This window comes from Nyctibius grandis, chromosome 7 (assembly GCF_013368605.1).
Source record: "Nyctibius grandis isolate bNycGra1 chromosome 7, bNycGra1.pri, whole genome shotgun sequence".
In the NCBI taxonomy this organism is placed as follows: Eukaryota; Metazoa; Chordata; class Aves; order Nyctibiiformes; family Nyctibiidae; genus Nyctibius; species Nyctibius grandis.
In genome coordinates, this window is record NC_090664.1 from 37,195,596 (window position 1) to 37,216,068 (window position 20,473).

The window sequence follows — 20,473 nt, forward strand, 5'->3', positions numbered from 1 at the left end:
GATAAATTCTAAAAACAAGCAGAAAATGTTCACATTTCCAGTCTCTGGTGGAATAATGGCTTGATAAAACACAAAATCCTTTGTATTTCTTAACTGTTGTGATCTTGCTTAAACTTCAATGTATTTTATTGTGGTTTTCAAATCCTTCCTGTTACATGCTACTTCACTCTTGAGTTAGATGATTAGACTATATATCTATGATGACAAGCCACAGATATGTGGAAAAGCCAGGATGGTAATCCTCCAAAATCAAGTGCATGATTTGAGTTCTCATATTTATAATAGAAACTCTATGGACTAGACTGGCATATCTTGGAAGGTTTTTTTCTCTTGTCTGTGACAGTGGTGAATGCCATTTCTCATTGATTTGCTGTTAATCTATGCAGGTTATCTTTTGGGGGATTGTGGAGACCCAGAGACAAGATGAAACTGTTGCCATTGATGATATTATTTTCAGTGAAGGATGTACTCTGGCATGTGGTAAGAATAGTTTTTTTTCAAGAGACATATCATTTTACTTTGTCTTTCCTGTGGATTAGAGAGAAAACACAAAGGAAAGCCTTTTGGTATTTAAAGGCTTTCTCAATTCTGCAAGTATTTTCATCTAGCTCGTTTTATTCTTCTAAACCATCATCTTTCTTATCACATCTAAACACTGTTACAAAGAATGACAATAAACACCTTAAGAAGTCTGGTACAGTATAAACATAGCTTCTTGCAGCCAGGTGAGCACTAAGGCCTCAGTGGGCAGAAAAGATCTACTGTTTCTGGCCAAAGAATTTGATGTGTTCAGCCAGCTCAGGAAAAGCTTTGGAGCTGATGTTAGGGAGATACCCAAGGCAATTGCATTTTTAATGTATCCTTCGTGATTTTCAAACCCAGTGCAAATGCACATAAGAAATGACCTGTGCATTTTTACTCAGTAGTATGACTGTGCTTTTAGGGTCATGAGTAAAATAGCTTAAGTATTTGTGCTTTCAGGAGTTTCTTGATACAAACTGTGATGGCTAAATGTAAATATAATTTCATTAAGTTTTAAGTTTTTTCTTCCTGTCTCTCCCTTCCCTGTCTCCCAAACTGCCCCCCTTCAGTCTCTTGTCCATTTCTGCTAGACAGTAAAATTCATGCATTTTAAAAATATGAACACAGCCCTATCTTCAGTATAGCCATTTAAGACACTCTACAGTTTGTAGTTTTCCCAACAGCCACCAAATTGTTTCAGTTATCACTTAAAAACACAACAGCTTTTTATTATACAATTGCATATGTACTGCAGAAAAAATATTTTAGCTGTCAAATAGAAAATATTAAAGTTATGCTCTAAAACATACATATACAAAATCTCCTTTATACTTTTAGTAAACCTTCTATTCAAAGGCTTTATATTCTCATCCAAGTGTCTATTTGCCTTGCAAAACTCCCTCTTGACTCCTGATGAATTATATAAGTGAAGAACTCCTTTATTAAGATTGTCATTCTGATCTTGCCATAGGGATGAAAGCAAAGAGCCCCAAGGTATGAAAGTGGAATGTTATAAGGGAGAATGAGGTTTTGGTCCTCCTTAAGTCACTTACAATACCAAAGTGGTACACCTTTTCTGCAAAGCTAGTTTTTTTTTCTGGAGAACTGGAGTAATAATATATTTATTACTTATAATGTATACATTTTGACAAAAATCCAGTATGAATACTTCAACTGAAAACATCTCAATTCCTTAGTTAACTCTAATCATACAAAGATGTAGCCTTTAATATCACTGATGCAGTACCAGATGCCGGGTCTTTCAGATGAACTGCTGCAGGGATGGGAGTCAGAAAATCCAAAATACTAATCTTACTGTTGTCTGATATGCTTCAGAATTAAGAGCTGGAAAATGGGTATTTTATCCCAAGAGACTGAGATTATTGTCCAAACAAACAAACAACCTCAGAAATATCTACAACTAAATTTAAAAAAATGCAGAATGAATCAATGTTTTGTTTCAATAATTGTTTAAAGAAGAGCTTGATTCCTTTTAAGTGTATTTACAACTTTTTTCAAATGTTGAAATTTGGCAAAATCCATCCTTTTCTAGACTGTTGTAGAATTTTGCATTTTCCATGGGAAATAAGTTTTCCACAAGCTCATCTTACTTAATACACATGGTTTGAAAAAGGTGCACCTTTAACACTGGAAGAAATGAGAGGTTTGTAGCATCAGCTGGACAGGACATTTCACTGAGATGTCAGTACTGTGAATAACACAATAACTTTGAGATGCAGTAGACGTTAATGTCTATGTATATTGACATAAAATTTTTTCCTCCGTACACTTAGGAATATCCATGGTTTCTCTGAGGTACCTTGACTGTTATTTAAAAGCCTGTCTTAACTGGAAGATTGTCTTTCCCCTGCAATAATATTAAAAGATGAAACTTCCATTATCATAGTGCAGTCCTGCTTAAAATAATTACTTTTTTTCTGTAGCCATTATTAATTACACAAAATTTTGCAGCTACAATCTGGCATCTCAAACTTCATAGAATCACAGAATGGCTTGGGTTGGAAAGGACTTTTTAAAGATCATCCAGTCCAACACCACTGACATGGGCAGGGACATCTTGCACTAGATCAGGTTGCTCAAATCCCTGTCCAACCAGACCTTGAACACTTCCAATGGTTGGGCAACCACAACTGCTCTGGGCAACCTGTTCCTGTGTCTTACCAGCCTCATTGTAAAAAATTTCTTCTTTATATCCAATCTAAATCTATCCTCTTTTAATTTAAGACTGTTGCCCCTTGTCCTGTCACTACAGGCTTTGGTAAAAAGTCTCTCTCCATCTTTCTTATAAGCCCCCTTTAAGTATTGAAAGACTGCAAGGTCTCCCTGGACCCTTCTCTTCTCCAGGCTGAACAACTCCAACTCTCTCAGCCTTTCTTCACAGGAGAGGTATTCCAGCACTCTGATAATTTTCATGGCCCTCCTTTGGACCCACTGTAATAGGTCCATGTCTGTCTTATGCCGGGGTTCCCAGAGCTGGATGCAGTACTCCAGGTAGGGTCTCACCAGAGCAGAGTAGAGGGGAAGAATCATCTGCCTTGACCTGCTGGTCACACTTCTTTTTATTCAGCCCAGGATGTGACTGGCTTTCTGGGCTGCAAATGCACATTGCCATCTCATGTGCAATTTTTCATCCGCCATTATCCCCAAGTCCTTCTCTGCAGGGCTGTTCTCAATCAATTAATCCTCGAGTCTGTGCTGATAGTGGTGATTGCCCTGACCCAGGTGCAAGATATTGAATGTGGCCTTGTTGAACTTTATGAAGTTTACATGGATCCACTTGTCAAGCCTGTTAAGGTCCCTCTGGATGACATCCCTTCCCTCTAGCATATCCACTGCACAACTCAACTTGGTGTCATCTGCAAACTTCCTGAGGGTGCACTCGATCCCACTATCTACATCATAATGAAGGTATTTAATAATATTGGTCCCCCTCTGGACCCTTGAGGGATACCACTCATTGCTGGTTTCCAAATGGACATTGAGCCATTGATTGTACCTCTTTGGACACAGCCATCCAGCAAATTCCTTGTTCATCTCACAGTCCACCCATCAAATCCATATGTCTCCAATTTAGAGGTAAGAATGTTGTGGGGGACCATAACAAAGGCCTTATAGAAGTCCAGGTGGATGACTTCCATAACTTTTCTCTTGTCCACTGATGGAGTCGCTCCATTGTAGAAGGCTACTACATTAGTCAAGTATGATTTGCCCTTAAAAAGTTCTTGAAAATGTGTGGTGATGTATTCAGAAAGTTTTTGGTTCTAGAAAGCAGCATTCTGTTGCAAGTATTATGGAGATGCTGCCGAGTTTAACCTCTCAGTTAGAAGTGATTTTTCTGTAGCTGTCATCTAGAAAGGTAAATAGATATTTCTTGTTATGTCATGTCATTTTTTATGTTTCCTGGCAACTCTCTCTGTGGAAGTGAATTCATGAAGGTTGCAATAACTGGCTAACACAAATAGCACTCCATTACTCTGAAAAAAGCATACATCTTAGGGAATGATTTTTTTAAAATGGTATCATTAAAGATGGCAGCCTGAAATACTAGATAGTACTCGGTGATACACAACACTTTTGAAGTAACCAGAGGCAGAAAGGTTGTCAAGTAGTTTAATAAGCATAAGTTTCTAATGGGACGTGGTCTCATAAATAATGACTTTTTAAGATGCTAAGTGATTGTTTTTCTTTCTTTTTAGCACTGGAGACTTCCAGCTTTGAGCTTGGCATGTGTGAGTCGCATTCAGATCAGTTGGCTGAGCCTGCTATGTGGGCACGACTGCAAGCTGGGCACAAGATTGCCTCCTGTTCCTTCCTGAAAGATTGGAGCAACAATACTGAAGGTGGGAAATTTGGGATAATGCACGATTACTAGCTGTCGTGAAGAATACAGTGCTTTTTAGGACAAGGTGGTGACCCAATGTAGAAACAGAACAAAAACATGAAAAGTAATTTTTGTACTTAAATTAGCTTTTGCTTTGACCATTTAGTAAGGGTGCTGTGAACACAAGTGCTGGTAAAACATGAAAGATTTTAATATACGAATTCCCATATAAACTAATAATTGATTTTTTTCTCCAGTTTATTCTCTTTATGAGATCTATGCAACAATTCGGTGAAATTAAATTAAATCCATCTAAGCCTACAGCTGTTGTGTGTTTTTTCTGGTTTGTTTTGGGTTTGGTGCTTGGCAGTTTTACTTGTGTAGTCTACCATGTTTGAGCATACAGTCAGGAGTTTCACTTCAAACCTTTAATTAGGGGAGCTGTAGAGAAACATTTATTATATAAAACAGTTTATTACTCTTAAAACCGAAATTAATCCACTTGCAATTTTCAGAAGTAAAAAGCAGCACTCGTTTTTGAAGTCACTATATAGTGTTTGTCTATGGATTTATGGGAAAGGTTTTTGAAAGCTTAATGGATATAAATGTTTAAGTGTTGTAGTGTGAAACGGAATCGCCTTGCCAGCTAAGTGTTTGACTTGTCTACTGAGACTGCCTTCAAAGGGGTTAAGTAGCACTACTTGTAATAGTACAATTTGTGATGTAGCTTTGAAGAACTGATGGTGTGGAAATTACTGCTTGAACTCTGAGCCCACAGAAATGGAGCGCATCTCATTGATAGCAGCAGAATGAATGCTTAGATACTGTTTTCATTTTAGAAAGATTTTTAAAATAAATTTTAGCATGCATTTCAACACACTTTAGCAACTATAAGTCAAATTATAATGGACTAGCAAGCGGAAGTGCTTGAGTGTATACACTCTGTTAAGATGAATTTTTACATGTTAACATTTACATACAACAGTAAGCATATAGACTAGTAAAGCAGGGTTTTTTTTTCTTAGCTCTAAAAAAAAAAAAAAAAGAGAGAGAGAAGAAAACAGTCACAGCAGTTTTCAATTTCCACTGGGGTATCTACAAAAATGAGAATTTTCATTTGATTTTATTTTAAACACCTCCCTGAAAGGTGTTGTATCAGTGCCATACTTTAACATGATACCTCGAGGGCTAGTGATGGGTACAGATTTCCTTTTTATGGCAATATTGTGCTAACAGAAAAGATACTGAAATTCTGTTGAGTGTTTTTTACCGGACCAGGTGTCACGGTTTAAAGCTGGGCTGGCGATTAAACCTGCAGCAGACGCTCTCTGTTAACCCTCCCCCCCCACCCGAAGGGAAAGGGAAAGGGAAAAGGGAGAGAGACTTACGGGTTGGAAAGTTAAAACAGTTTTAATAAACCTATAATAATGAAAAAGAGTATAATAATAATATTGGAATAATCAAATATATACAAATATATATACAAAACCAAGATCGAGCTCCCCCGATGTCGGCAACGTCACCACCGGCACTGCAGGGCAGGCTCCGGGAAGGCCCAGGCTGGGCCTAGCGACGGTCGAGAGCTGGATTCAGGGATGCACAGATCGGGATCGGGGGCAGCAGGAAAACAGTCGGAGTCCTCCTTGGACACCGGCCATAGCAGAAAAGAGCAAGAGGAGCAAGAGGGGCGAGACCCTCGTGATCCCCCCGCTTTATACCGAGAATGACGTGTATGGGATGGAATACCCTCGTTGGTCAATTTTGGGTCACCTGCCCTGTCTGCTCCCCGCTGCAGCTGCGACCCCCCCTTCAGCTTTTCACTTGTAAGCAGTGAGGAATCCAGCGGTGACCTTGGTTTCTCTAAGAAAAAGTACAGCAAGAGCCTTACTGCACAACATCCCTACCGGTGCCTCAGCGATAACTACAAACTTCGAGCGTTATCAGTCCTGGAAGCAGACACTGTCTGCAAAAACATGCAGTTAGTTTCAGAAAGTGCAGTTATTTAGAGGAGACTTAGCTGAAAGTAAAAATCACTGAAAGGAAAATCGGCCTGGTTTAGGCCAAACCAGGACATTCCACCCCTTATTCCATACCATTCACGTCATACTCAGATCACCCCTAACTTTTCATTTTAAAATATATACAGATAACATTAGTTTATGATTCATCTCTATACAGAAAAAAAAAAAAAGTTCATCAAGTTCATTTAGTTCAGGATTGTGGGTTTCCATCTGGCTAGGAGTCTCTCAGGGCAGGAGACATGGTATGAGTTTTGTCACGGTTCATGCCCACGGGTTGCAGGTTAAAGATGTCAGTCTCGAGGAGGTTACTGGACACCACTTGCAGCTAGCTCTATTCCCATCACCACTGCTTCAACCTGAAAGACACTTATGAACACTGTTAGTATTATGCAGCAATTAACATCATACAGTTCAGAATTAAGTATTCTCACCCAAGATCAGATCACCTTCAGGGACACATCGGACTCCACCATCCTGCAGCATCACCCACCAAGTACATCCAGGTCCTTGAGCAAAAGCAATCCCATGAATGGGTTTACCTTTGCCTGTAGCAGGAAGAACCCAGACAGTTTTTCCCAACAGATTCCTTTCATGCACCACAGGGACTTTATCCCCTTCTACTGTATGTAGAAGGTCTGACTGAGCAGGGCCAGCTCGGTTGATAGATCCCCTGGTGTTAACTAACCAGGTAGCTTGTGCCAAATGCTTATCCCAGTTTTTAAAGGTTCCACCCCCCATTGCTTTTAGGGTAGTTTTTAACAGCCCATTATACCGTTCAATTTTCCCAGATGCTGGTGCATGATAGGGGATGTGATATACCCATTCGATGCCATGCTCTTTGGCCCAGTTATCTATGAGACTGTTTTTGAAATGAGTCCCATTGTCCGACTCAATTCTCTCTGGTGTGCCATGTCGCCACAAGATTTGCTTTTCAAGGCCCAGAATAGTGTTCCGGGCAGTGGCATGGGGCACAGAGTATGTTTCCAGCCATCCGGTGGTTGCCTCCACCATGGTAAGCACATAGCGTTTACCCTGGCGGGTTTGAGGGAGTGTGATATAGTCAATTTGCCAGGCCTCCCCATATTTATATTTCAACCACCGCCCCCCATACCACAAAGGTTTTAACCGTTTGGTTTGCTTAATTGCGGCGCATGTTTCACAATCATGGATAACCTGTGCAATAGAGTCCATAGTTAAGTCCACCCCTCGGTCACGAGCCCATCTGTATGTTGCATCTCTTCCTTGATGACCTGAAGTGTCATGAGCCCACCGAGCTAAAAATAGTTCACCTTTATGTTCCCAGTCCAAATCTATTTGGAATACTTTAGCAGCCTGATCTGCTTGTTGGTTGTTTCGATGTTCCTCAGTTGCCCGACTTTTAGGTACGGGAGCATCTACATGACGTACCTTCACGACTAGTTTCTCTAGCCGAGTAGCAATATCTTGCCACAGTTCAACAGCCCAAATAGGTTTACCTTTACGCTGCCAGTTGCTTCGCTTCCACTGCTTTAACCACCCCCACAAGGCATTTGCCACCATCCATGAGTCAGTATAAAGATACAGCCTTGGCCACTTTTCTCGTTCAGCAATGTCTAAAGCCAGCTGGATGGCTTTTACCTCTGCAAATTGACTTGATTCACCTTGTCCTTCTGTGGCTTCCGTGACTCGTCGTATGGGACTCCATACAGCAGCTTTCCACTTCCGATGCTTTCCTACAAGACGGCAGGATCCATCGGTGAACAGGGCATACTGCTTCTCATCCTCTGGTAGTTCATTATATGGTGGGGCTTCTTCAGCACGTGTCACCTCCTTTTCTGGTGGCATTCCGAAGTCTTTGCCTTCTGGCCAGTCCATGATCACTTCTAAGATTCCTGGGCGATTAGGGTTTCCTATTCGAGCCCTCTGTGTAATTAATGCAATCCATTTACTCCATGTAGCATCAGTTGCATGATGGGTAGTGGGAACCTTACCCTTGAACATCCAGCCTAGTACTGGTAATCGAGGTGCCAGGAGAAGTTGTGCCTCAGTACCAATTACCTCTGAAGCAGCTCTAACTCCTTCATATGCTGCCAGTATCTCTTTTTCAGTTGGGGTGTAATTGGCCTCGGAACCCTTGTATCCTCGACTCCAAAATCCTAGGGGTCGACCTCGAGTCTCCCCTGGTACTTTCTGCCAGAGGCTCCAGGTAGGACCATTGTCCCCAGCTGCGGTGTAGAGCACATTTTTAACATCTTGTCCCGTGCGGACTGGTCCAAGGGCTACTGCATGCACAATCTCTTGTTTAATCTGTTCAAAAGCCTGTCGTTGTTCAGGGCCCCACTGAAAATCATTCTTCTTTCTGGTCACTTGATAAAGAGGGCGTACAATCTGGCTGTAATCTGGAATATGCATTCTCCAGAAGCCCACAACACCTAAGAAGGCTTGTGTTTCCTTTTTGTTAGTTGGTGGGGACATAGCTGTTATCTTGTTGATCACCTCTATCGGGATCTGGCGACGCCCATCTTGCCATTTAATCCCTAAAAACTGGATCTCCCGGGCAGGTCCCTTGACCTTGCCTCTTTTTATGGCAAAACCAGCTTTCAGAAGAATTTGGATGATTTTCTCCCCTTTGTCAAAAACTTCTGCTGCTGTATCACCCCACACAATGATGTCATCAATGTATTGCAAATGTTCTGGAGCTCCACCCTTTTCTAGTGCAGTCTGGATCAGTCCATGGCAAATAGTAGGACTGTGTTTCCACCCCTGGGGCAGTCGATTCCAGGTGTACTGGATACCTCTCCAGGTAAAAGCAAACTGTGGCCTGCACTTTGGTGCCAAAGGAATAGAGAAAAATGCATTAGCAATGTCTATGGTGGCGTACCACTTGGCTGCCTTTGACTCCAGTTCGTATTGAAGTTCTAGCATGTCTGGCACAGCAGCACTCAGCGGTGGCGTAACTTCATTTAGGCCACGATAGTCCACAGTTAATCTCCATTCTCCATCAGACTTTCGCACTGGCCATATAGGACTATTAAAGGGTGAGCGAGTCTTACTAATCACTCCTTGATTTTCTAATTGTCTAATCAGTTTATGAATGGGGATCAGGGAGTCTCGATTGGTGCGATATTGTCGTCGGTGCACCATGGTAGTAGCAATTGGCACCTGTTGTTCTTCCACCTTCAGCAACCCCACAACAGAAGGATCCTCTGAGAGGCCAGGCAAGGTAGACAGCTGTTTAATGTCCTCAGTCTCTACAGCTGCTACACCAAAGGCCCATCTATACCCTTTTGGGTCCTTAAAATACCCTCTCTTCAGGTAGTCTATGCCAAGGATGCATGGAGCATCTGGGCCAGTCACAATGGGGTGCTTTTTCCATTCATTTTTAGTTAGGCTCACTTCGGCTTCCAATACAGATAACACTTGAGATCCTCCTGTTACTCCTGAAATACTGATAGATTCTGCCCCTTTATGATCCGATGGCATTAGGGTGCACTGTGCACCAGTGTCTACCAAGGCTCGATACCTTTGTGGTTTTGATGTGCCAGGCCATCGAATCCACACAGTCCAATAAACTCTGTTGTCCCTTTCCTCCACCTGGCTGGAGGCAGGGCCCCCCTAATCAAGAAATGGATTCGTGCTGCTCACAGGGACTGGACCTTCATTTCTCCTATTCACACTCTGGAAAAAGGAATTTGAGGCCCATCTACCCTGACTGGGGTCCTGCTCACTGGTAACTGGAGCAGCCATCCTCCTAGAAAAATTCTCTCTGGTATTTCTTTTAGCTTGCAACTCACGTACTCGTGCCTGTAGGGTACTGGTAGGTTGTCCATGCCATCTGTTCATGTCTTCCCCATAACCACGCAGGGCAAACCACAGGATACCTCGTGATGTGTTCCGTTTCCTTTGAGCTGGTCCTGTAGGAGGGCGTTTTCTCTTAACAGCTGCAACGCGTGCCTGTGTAGGTAGAGAGTCAAGTTTATTCTCGATCCTGGACAGTTTGTCTGACAGTTGTTTAAATGAGTCCTTGTTTTCCTTTGTCAGTTTTTCCACAGCCGAGACACGGGCCTGCAGTGGGGAAGAAATACTATCTTCATACTGTCGCATACAGTTAGCCATTTCATCCACACTAGGTCGTGCCATAGCATTTTCTCCCCAGACTAATATTGACAATGTATGGGTATATGTCGGTGGAGCATTCTTCACAACCTTCCGGAACATGGATCGGTTGCATTCCACTTCATCAGGATCTACAGGATCTACAATTTCCCGTGGGTGTCTATAAATGATCTCTTGCACAGCTAGTTGTCTAAGGTAGTTAATACCTTTTTCTATAGTGGTCCATTTGCTCAGGTGGCTCATAACATCATCTTTATAGGGATACCTGCTCTTTACAGCTGACAAGAGTCGCCTCCAGAGACTGATAGTGTTTGACTTTCTTGCAAGCGCCTTATCAATACCACCATCTCTGGACAGGGATCCCAACTGTCTGGCTTCTCTGCCATCTAATTGCATGCTATCTGCCCCATTATCCCAGCATCGGAGCAGCCAGGTAATAATTGGCTCACCATCATAACGGCTGAAATCTTTCCTTATATTTCTCAGGTCCTTCAGGGATAAGGAGTGGTAGGTTATCTCTACATCCGAGTCCTCCTCCTGTGATAGTTCTGCTTTAGAACGACCTTTCTTCTGTGATGGGTCTGCTTTAAAATGACGATCAAGGGAACCCCCATCTGTGTCGGGCCCTGACTCTGCCTGAGAAGGGCCCTCACCTGGGTCATGTGATGGCTCTGCCTTAGAAGGCTCTGAGTCATCATCTTCCTCTTCACGAGCTGATTTCTTTCGGTATTTCTTCCTGGTTACAGGAGCAATTGGTACAGATTCGTTAGATGCTGGGGTCTGAGTAGATGCAGTGGCTGTCGTGGGAGTGCTGAGACTCGTTAGAGTCTGAGTAACTGCAGTGGCCATCTTGGGGGGTGTAGCAGCTGCGGTGCGAGCTGTAGCGGCAGCACACGCTGTAGGATCTGAGGTGGCTGCATAACACCTACACCTGTCCCTGCACCGATACTTAATCTTATCCCACATCAGAAACACATTCAGGACAACCGAAAATAAAAACATGCCACCTAGACAGCACCATCCGAATTTCACAAAATCTAGAGGAATCAGCTTGGCAGAAAAGGAGAAGGTACTATTTCCCGAAGTAAAATTGGAAGTGTAATCATTAACACAATCAGCTAAAGGACGCCCGGAGCCCGCAGATAAAATCGCTGCTACCGCGGTCAGAATAGTAACAGCCCAGTTTATCACGACATAAATCAGTATGAAACGCCATAACAAAACAATGCACATTGACCAGTGCCCAGCAGTGATAAACTGCACATAAACAGTAACAAACAGCGCATACGGCAAGTAAGGTATCATTACACTTAACTCTGTAAAAGGCTTTATGAAGAGATGAGATAACACAGCATTCAAAAATGACATCAGCATCTTCCCTATCTGTTTTAATTTCCAACCCCTCGTAAATCTCAAAGGAAGAAATCTGATACTCTCTCAGCTGAGCTCTCCGGGTCTCCTCCCGCCGGAGCTGGGATTCGACTTATCAGAGGAACCTGTTGGAGCTTCTCTCGAGCCCCACGTTGGGCGCCAATAAATCTGTCACGGTTTAAAGCTGGGCTGGCGATTAAACCTGCAGCAGACGCTCTCTGTTAACCCTCCCCCCCCACCCGAAGGGAAAGGGAAAGGGAAAAGGGAGAGAGACTTACGGGTTGGAAAGTTAAAACAGTTTTAATAAACCTATAATAATGAAAAAGAGTATAATAATAATATTGGAATAATCAAATATATACAAATATATATACAAAACCAAGATCGAGCTCCCCCGATGTCGGCAACGTCACCACCGGCACTGCAGGGCAGGCTCCGGGAAGGCCCAGGCTGGGCCTAGCGACGGTCGAGAGCTGGATTCAGGGATGCACAGATCGGGATCGGGGGCAGCAGGAAAACAGTCGGAGTCCTCCTTGGACACCGGCCATAGCAGAAAAGAGCAAGAGGAGCAAGAGGGGCGAGACCCTCGTGATCCCCCCGCTTTATACCGAGAATGACGTGTATGGGATGGAATACCCTCGTTGGTCAATTTTGGGTCACCTGCCCTGTCTGCTCCCCGCTGCAGCTGCGACCCCCCCTTCAGCTTTTCACTTGTAAGCAGTGAGGAATCCAGCGGTGACCTTGGTTTCTCTAAGAAAAAGTACAGCAAGAGCCTTACTGCACAACATCCCTACCGGTGCCTCAGCGATAACTACAAACTTCGAGCGTTATCAGTCCTGGAAGCAGACACTGTCTGCAAAAACATGCAGTTAGTTTCAGAAAGTGCAGTTATTTAGAGGAGACTTAGCTGAAAGTAAAAATCACTGAAAGGAAAATCGGCCTGGTTTAGGCCAAACCAGGACACCAGGTCACAAGCAATGTCTATTGAAACAGAACACATTTTGAGATGTCTGTTGAATAGGTGCTTGGGCATTATTGTATAAATATGCACAGGTAACTGAGTAGGCTGAACATATAACACAAACAACTGCAAGGACATTCCCTGTGCTTCCATGTCATAAAGGAAAAAAGAAAATGTGAGAAGAAATAAGTGTCAACACAACACACAGAATTTAATTCATCATTAATATTGGAAAGTATTGAAAAAATCTCAACTATGATTACTTGCCTCTCAATACATTCAGTATTTCTATTCATGCAGATTTGTTGCGGCATAAATGAAGAGGTTGAATATTAACTAAAATTCTAAAAACTAAAGAAATAGTATGCAAACTGCAAAAATGCCATGCTTGAGGGCTAAAACTTGCAATGCAAATAGAGCTTGACTAAGCTTTAGTTTCTGATTTTGATCAAAGCTTTCTCTACTACAAATAGAAGAGGGGTAAGAAACTAAATTATAAAGCAGAGGTCTAGACAGTTATATTTATAAAGAAAGGATTGCTTTATAGGCTTTGAATAATCCTCCTTTCCTGGTATTCTTAAATTTAATAAAATACTTTCTGTCCTTGGTGGACTTCTTTTTCTTTGTTCTTTTATTGTTTCTTTTCTCCAGTGTTGTGTTGTAGGCACTTTATCTATAACATTTCCTCTTAATTTCTCTAGTGTCAAAAGGTCTTACAGAGGTTTTGTATTCTCCTGCAGTACTGTTCAGAGAATACCTTGTTGGTGGTGCTTTTTTCTTTATTGATATTTCCAGCATGCTGCGTAGTTTCTGTAGTTCATTCTTCTTACATTGGATTAATCTAGTTTCCTACATCTGGGGTAATGCTTCTTTAATAGGAAACTAATGAAATCAATTCTCTGTCTAATAAAAACAAAGATTATGAGATGCAAAAAGAAACCAAAGGAAGCTCCATGGCTTTTAAACCCAACATTTCAGATAACTAATGATAAAAGTCCCTCAAGTTTAAACACGAAAAAACAGCCAAATCATTAGATTATGTGATTCTATTACATTAGTCTTTTTTTTTTTTCCTCCATGACTTGTGAGTTCATGAAAATCCACCTCCAAAGAGCAGAAACAATGGCAGTCCAGATTTGACCTCTGTTTTCCTCAAAATGGTTGAGTGGGAAGGTTGCAGGGGACTAGTTCAGAGACTGAACAGTTTGCTGGGGAAGAGAACTTTCTGGAAAAGAAAAGGTCCCACTCTGTGGCTCAGTTTTAACTTAAGGCTCAGTTATTACTCTAAAACTGGTAGCATAGATGCAAAATCATGCACTTTGTGAAATAAAAACCCATGAATTAAAGCAGAAGGAGTAACGAAAGAATTGAGTGAGAAAATAGTTAAGATGGAGCCAAGCACCTAAATATTTATAGGCTTTGAGTTTTCAGTGTAGCACGATATAGGCAGCTTGACTAGCCCACCCCAGCTCTAGGAAGAGACTGGGCCACCTCAGCAGTAAGTTGCAAGCTCTGCTTCTAGTTGGGGTCCATTGCTGTCAGTGGCTGATCTTTCTGCAGGACTCCAAGATTTTGCTTATGACAGACAAAATCTTTCTTCAAAATTGAAAGAAACAAGATCATCTACCTAAAACCTGATTAAGCAGCCATGTGAGGAAAATAAAAGGCTTTATGGAAAGATACTAAAGTCTATATTCTTTGTCCTGGCAACAATCCCAGCATCTCTTGCCAGAAACACACGTACATCTCTGTGACTTGATAGCCTTACTATGACGTTAGCAGGAATGAAGTGGCTTTTCTGGAACTTCTGTTCTACTTCTAAAAACATGGAGAAGTTTGGCACTTCAGAAAGAGAAAATCATGAAAATTCAAGAGCACAAGTAAAGAAGGTCAGAGCATATACACAGTAAAATGCTACGTAGTGTATTGGACTGAGGGAAATTCAGACCTTATAGAAGAGCTGTAAAGTTTGTAACAAATGAAAGAAAAACATTCCTAATACTGTTAATGGTACTCAATAGATGTTGGCTTAAGGTAATAACTAAGAAAAAAAATCCTTGGAAGAGGGGAAACAATTGAGTAGCATAGTTTATTGCCTGTCCAGTTAAACTGACATGGTTCTACTTTTACAGGCTATAGAGAAGAGTGGAAAAATAATAATAAAAAAAAAAAATCAGTATTTTCAAGACAGGAGTTTCTGGAGTCTTCTTTTCTGAAAGTAGGCCTCAATTTGTCTTGGAAGCATTCACAATACTTGCATAAACTGGAACAGGTTCCCCAGAGAAGCTGTGGCTGCCTCCTCCCTGGCAGTGTTTAAGGCCAGACTGGATGAAGCTTTGAGCAACCTGGTCTAGTGGAAAGGTGTCCTTGCCTGTGGCAGGGGGGTTGGAACTAGATGATCTTTGAGGTCCCTTCCAACTGAAACCATTCTATGATTCTATGATAAAATGTATTCCCTGAAGAACAGTCAGTATCCATTGTGGACACATGATAGTTCTGGATGTTTCATAGAAGTTTTGTTTATCTAGTGCTGTTCACTTGCTTTCTTATCTAAAAATCATATCAACTCCACTTTTCCCTGTTTTTAAAGATTCAGGAACTTAAGACTGAAAGAAGTGCTAATTATCATTAGGCTCAGAAAATAAAATTAGTTTGTTTTATAATGGCATCAGAGAATTCTGAAGTTAGATAAAGAACGGGTAGTGTAAACTCTAATGTTGATACATATTTCTCTTCTGCACAAGGGCATCAGTAATACAAGTGTAGAAGTTTTGTTGATCTCTGTCAGACAATGATGGGTTAAATCTGTAGTGTTTCCTTATATTAAGGTTAACCTCTGTGGCATGAAATTACAAACCTAATTCCAATGAAATTTCAGCCACATATTTCAGGGTAAAACGTTGCACAATGCAAAGAGTAAACTGGCAACAAAAGGAAAAGAATGTGGTCCCTTATAAAAATTGAACATTTTCCTCATGAAACGGCACTTTATCCCTTCAGCTTAAAATAAATTGTGTAACACCTGCATTTGAGATAAGTTGTATTTAGAGACCCAAAACACAGGAACAGCAGACTTAAGACCTTTAATCAGTCCTTGTTTATTATTTTAGTAGTTGCTTCAGAAGGCAGCAAAGTATTCAAAGTATTTGCTTTTCTGTTTCAGATGAAAAGACAATATGCTTCCAACATTTTGTTGCAGAAATTCTGGCTAAGAAGTGAAGATCTTGATTACGTGGTGGAGAAGCTACTGTCTCCTGCAGCAGTAATGCAGAACACCCCCCCCCACACACACACACTTATTTTTTTTTTAATTTTGAAGAGTCTACAGAAGTATTACTGTAAAAAGCATATTTTCTGGAAACCATAGTGGAAGAAGGGAGAAAGCCCAGTTTCAAGATACTATCAACTGATGTAATTCTTAGTTGTGGGGGCTGTGAGTCAAATGAAGATACATATCTATCTTTTTAATAGGAAACATTTACATAACATCCAAGTCACATCATCAGCATGACGATCAGATTCCATTTTTGCCAGGATGGATCCATGGTTTAATTACAGTAAAGCAGTCCTTATTTTCATAGACTGAGAAAAAAAATATATGCTTTGTGAAAAAGTGTATTTTTTTTTTTCCCCAGGCCATTTTGAGCGGTTGGATGCTACTGACAGCGCATTATATAAAAGTGCTTATCTTAACAGCTCCATGTGTCATTGCTCCAGCAAGAACTGCCATTTTCAGTTTCATTACTCCATGGAAGATAGCAGTGTTCTCAAGGTGGTACTCTTTACTAATCAGGTAAGAAGAAATATGCATTCATTTTCAAAGGGTAAAGATACAGCAGCCCAGGTGTTACCAGCCAAAACATAAGGAAATACAGCTGCAAAACAGTAACTTGGTATCGTTCCAGTGATCTATGCAATTTTAAAACCTGGGTATTTGCCATCTCAGCTATAAACTAATTTGATGGGTGAATGTTCTGCAATAAGACTTCAAGGACAAACCCTAGCTATTACAGAATTAAATAATTTGGGGATTTCAGGGGGAAAATCTAAAGTAACAGCTTTTCTAGCCTTCTTTCTATTCTGGAAACAGGAAAATAAGTGCTTTTCTCTATGGAGACATGCAAAAAAGGAAAGTTGCTGGCTCAGGATGCCTAGAAAGCTCTTGCTTAGCCACCTGATTTGCTTTGCCCATGTTTTAGAGCAGTGATTTTCCTATTCTTCTACTTATTAGTAGATAAATAATTAGTAGATAAATAAATGGCTGCCCAGGGCTTGGATGTGTGGACTCTTCGATGGGTTAAAAACTGGCTGGATGGCCGAGCCCAGAGAGTGGTGGTGAATGGGGCAAAGTCCAACTGGCGGCCAGTCACTAGCGGTGTTCCCCAGGGCTCAGTTCTGGGGCTGGTACTGTTCAATATCTTTATAGATGATCTAGACGTAGGGATTGAGTGCACCCTCAGCAAATTTGCAGGTGACACCAAGCTGGGTGGGAGTGTCGATCTGCTGGAGGGTAGGAAGGCCCTACAGAGGGATCTGGACAGGTTAGATAGATGGGCCGAGACCAACAGCATGAGGTTCAACAAGAACAAGTGCCGGGTCTTACGCTTCGGCCACAACAACCCCATGCAGCTCTACAGGCTGGAGGAAGAGTGGTTAGAAAGCGGCCTGACGGAAAGAGACCTGGGGGTGCTGATCAACAGCTGGCTAAACATGAGCCAGCAGTGTGCCCAGGTAGCCAAGAAGACCAATGGCATCCTGGCCACTATTAAGAACAGTATAGCCAGCCGGTCTAGGGAAGTGATCGTCCCTCTGTACTTGGCACTGGTGAGGCCGCATCTTGAGTACTGTGTCCAGTTCTGAGCCCCGCACTTCAAGAAAGATGTTGAGGTGTTGGAGCGAGTCCAGAGGAGGGCGACCAAGCTGGTGAAGGGTCTGGAGGGTCTGACCTATGAGGAACAGCTGAGGGAGCTGGGGTTGTTTAGCGTGGAGAAGAGGAGGCTCAGAGGTGACCTTATTGCAGTCTGCAACTACCTGAAGGGAGGTTGTAGTGAAGTGGGAGTTGGCCTCTTCTCCCAAGCAACTAGTGATAGGACAAGAGGACATAGCCTCAAGCTTTGCCAGGGGAGGTTCAGGTTGGACATTAGGAAGCATTTCTTCTCAGAAAGGGTTATTAGACATTGGAAGGGGCTGCCCAGGGAGGTGGTGGAGTCACCATGTCTGGATGTGTTTAAGAAAAGACTGGACATGGCACTTAGTGCCATGGTCTAGTTGACAGGGTGGTGTCAGGGCAATGGTTGGACTCGATCCCAGAGGTCTCTTCCAACCTGATTGGTTCTGTGAATTCTGTGAATAAAATAGCCATGTCAAACTGAAACAAAAATGCCAGTTGAGCAATGATAACTATTGCCATCTTTCTTACCTCCCTTGCCTTGTGGAGGCTTTCTGCTGTTACAGTGTTCTCTTTTGAAACTCTTGTTTAATAACTTAATATTGATGCTATTGTACTGCTACTTAATGAAAGCAGGAGCAGTACAGCTGATCTTATTAAGTTAATGGCTCTCCTATCTTGATGTTGGAGTTGAATTGTTATCACCCAACAATACAAGTATTTAAAAAGACAGATCCACTTAATTCACAAAGATAAGATGCAAAAAACCCCTGATGTGTAACACCAAGCAGTCTAAATATTGGAACAAGTAATAGAAATACCTTATTTCTTTCCCATTGTGTCACTAAGTATTCATGAAAACAAATCCAGGCTCTTGCTCATTTTTTATTTAGAAAAGGAAATAGTTGCATTTTTCTATGATCCGTTACTGAATCAGGGAATTGTAACATAATCAGTGTTCTGGTCAGAATTCGTGGAGGTTTGTGCCATAGTACTTGCCAATAAATTCCCAGGTATGATGCCCATGGCAACCTTGGAACAGAATAGGAATACTGGTTTCAGTGGTTCATCTAAGGAGCATCAATGGACGCAATTTAAGAGTTTCAGTACTGTTCTTAGAGTACAAGCACCACAGATGTTGCAAATGTATCCCTAGCCTTCCTCACCCTTTCAACAGAGAGGCCAAAGATGAGTGAATGTATTTTCTAATATAGACATTATGCCATCAATCGGAAGACAGGGAGTTAAAATTGATTTTTGGTATGAGGAATAGGGAAAATGGACTCTTTTTGTCGACAGTAACGTGTTGTTAACTTATATTTAACTTGCTGTCCATGATAATCTGCAGTTTTTCCTGTTTTATTTCTGGTTTAGCAAAGTTGCTCTTCATTTGATACTACTGCATTTGATCATTCGATTTTTCTCTACTAACTGTGTTTCATATGTCTTTGAACTTTGTGTTACTGGTTTGAAACTGTTTTTTATATACTGAGATGATTTTCAATTCTAATTATGTCCTTCAGAGTGCTTGTAATTCCTCCCAGTTTAGTGTTATCCAAATTTTTTTTAATTTTATTTTTCATTCCACTGCCCAAACAGGTAGCCAGCACTATAATTATGACAGGCACTGGAATAGATCTATGCAGAGCCCTATTATAATTTTCTTTTAGTTTCATAGAAAACTATTGACAGATCCTCTCTTAAATAAGGTTGCGCTCCTGTTTTTACACCCATTTTACAGTAATTCCATCTACTTCAAATCTCCTCAATTTGCTTAACGAATGTCCTACAAGATTATGTAAAAAGCCTTAATAAAATAAAGTAATTTCTACTTTTTCAAGGCTGTTTACTATGAAAAAAAAAAAGAAGATTACACTGAATGTGACTTGCTTCTCATCAGAAGTATCTAATGCAGGTTTCTCACTTTCTAATTTTCTAGCTGCTTATAAGATTATTGCTAGTAATTTGTTCCAGTGTCTTATAAGTTGTCAACTTTAAGCTGATCAGCTGTAATTGCATAGTTTGTATTTTTCCCTTAACTGTAACACATATCCTTTGTTCTTCCAGTTCTTTATTTTCTCACATGTTCTCCTCAGGTTCTCTGAGTTAGTTGTTGACAGTAAGATATTCCTTCCAATATGTAACCTTTAGTTAAAACTTCCTGATTCCCTTCCAGTTTCAGTACTTTTGGCTTATATATATTTGTAATATTGTTCTTCTGTTCTGGTCTGTGCTTGCCTTCACATTTGGCGATATTAACTGTCTTTACTAACATAAAATATGAACAATATTAAGTGTCTGTTAACTGTCTGATAAATTTTAAACTTTTCTGTGCAAACTGTAAACAAAGATGATAATTTTAACTTTAGTCTATCATTTGCCATTCATTACTTACTCATTCCTACCATTAAGTAATGGGCTTTTATGTCTTTTTATCTTCTTAATCTTTACATCTTGTATGACTTACAAAACAGATAGAAATAAAACTATAAAAGATAATTTCAACTGATATTTATGTCTGCGAGCATATTTGTACCCTAATATGCTAATATTTCTATAAGTGTTCAACAACACTTGCAGAAACCATGCAAGCACACTCCTCTGCGGAAGTTAAAGGTGATCCATTAATCATTGGGGAAGAACAAATAAGTTTTTGTTCCAAATTACTCTCTGAAATGAAAGAAGAAGGGACAAAATGATAAGTGCAGTTGTACAGCAGTGAATGTATCAGCAGAGAAATGTCAAAAATAAATAAAAAATGTTGTATTTTATAA

The 20,473-nt window shown here is 41.0% G+C and overlaps 1 protein-coding gene across 1 annotated transcript in view; it reads left to right on the plus strand.

The window, feature by feature from the left end:
• Positions 1-20,473, plus strand: part of MALRD1 (MAM and LDL receptor class A domain containing 1) — a 302,374-nt gene that overhangs the window by 14,807 nt on the left and 267,094 nt on the right. The window contains 3 exon segments of the mRNA XM_068405612.1: positions 387-480; positions 4,239-4,382; positions 16,447-16,604. Coding sequence (XP_068261713.1) covers positions 387-480; positions 4,239-4,382; positions 16,447-16,604 — 396 coding nt within the window.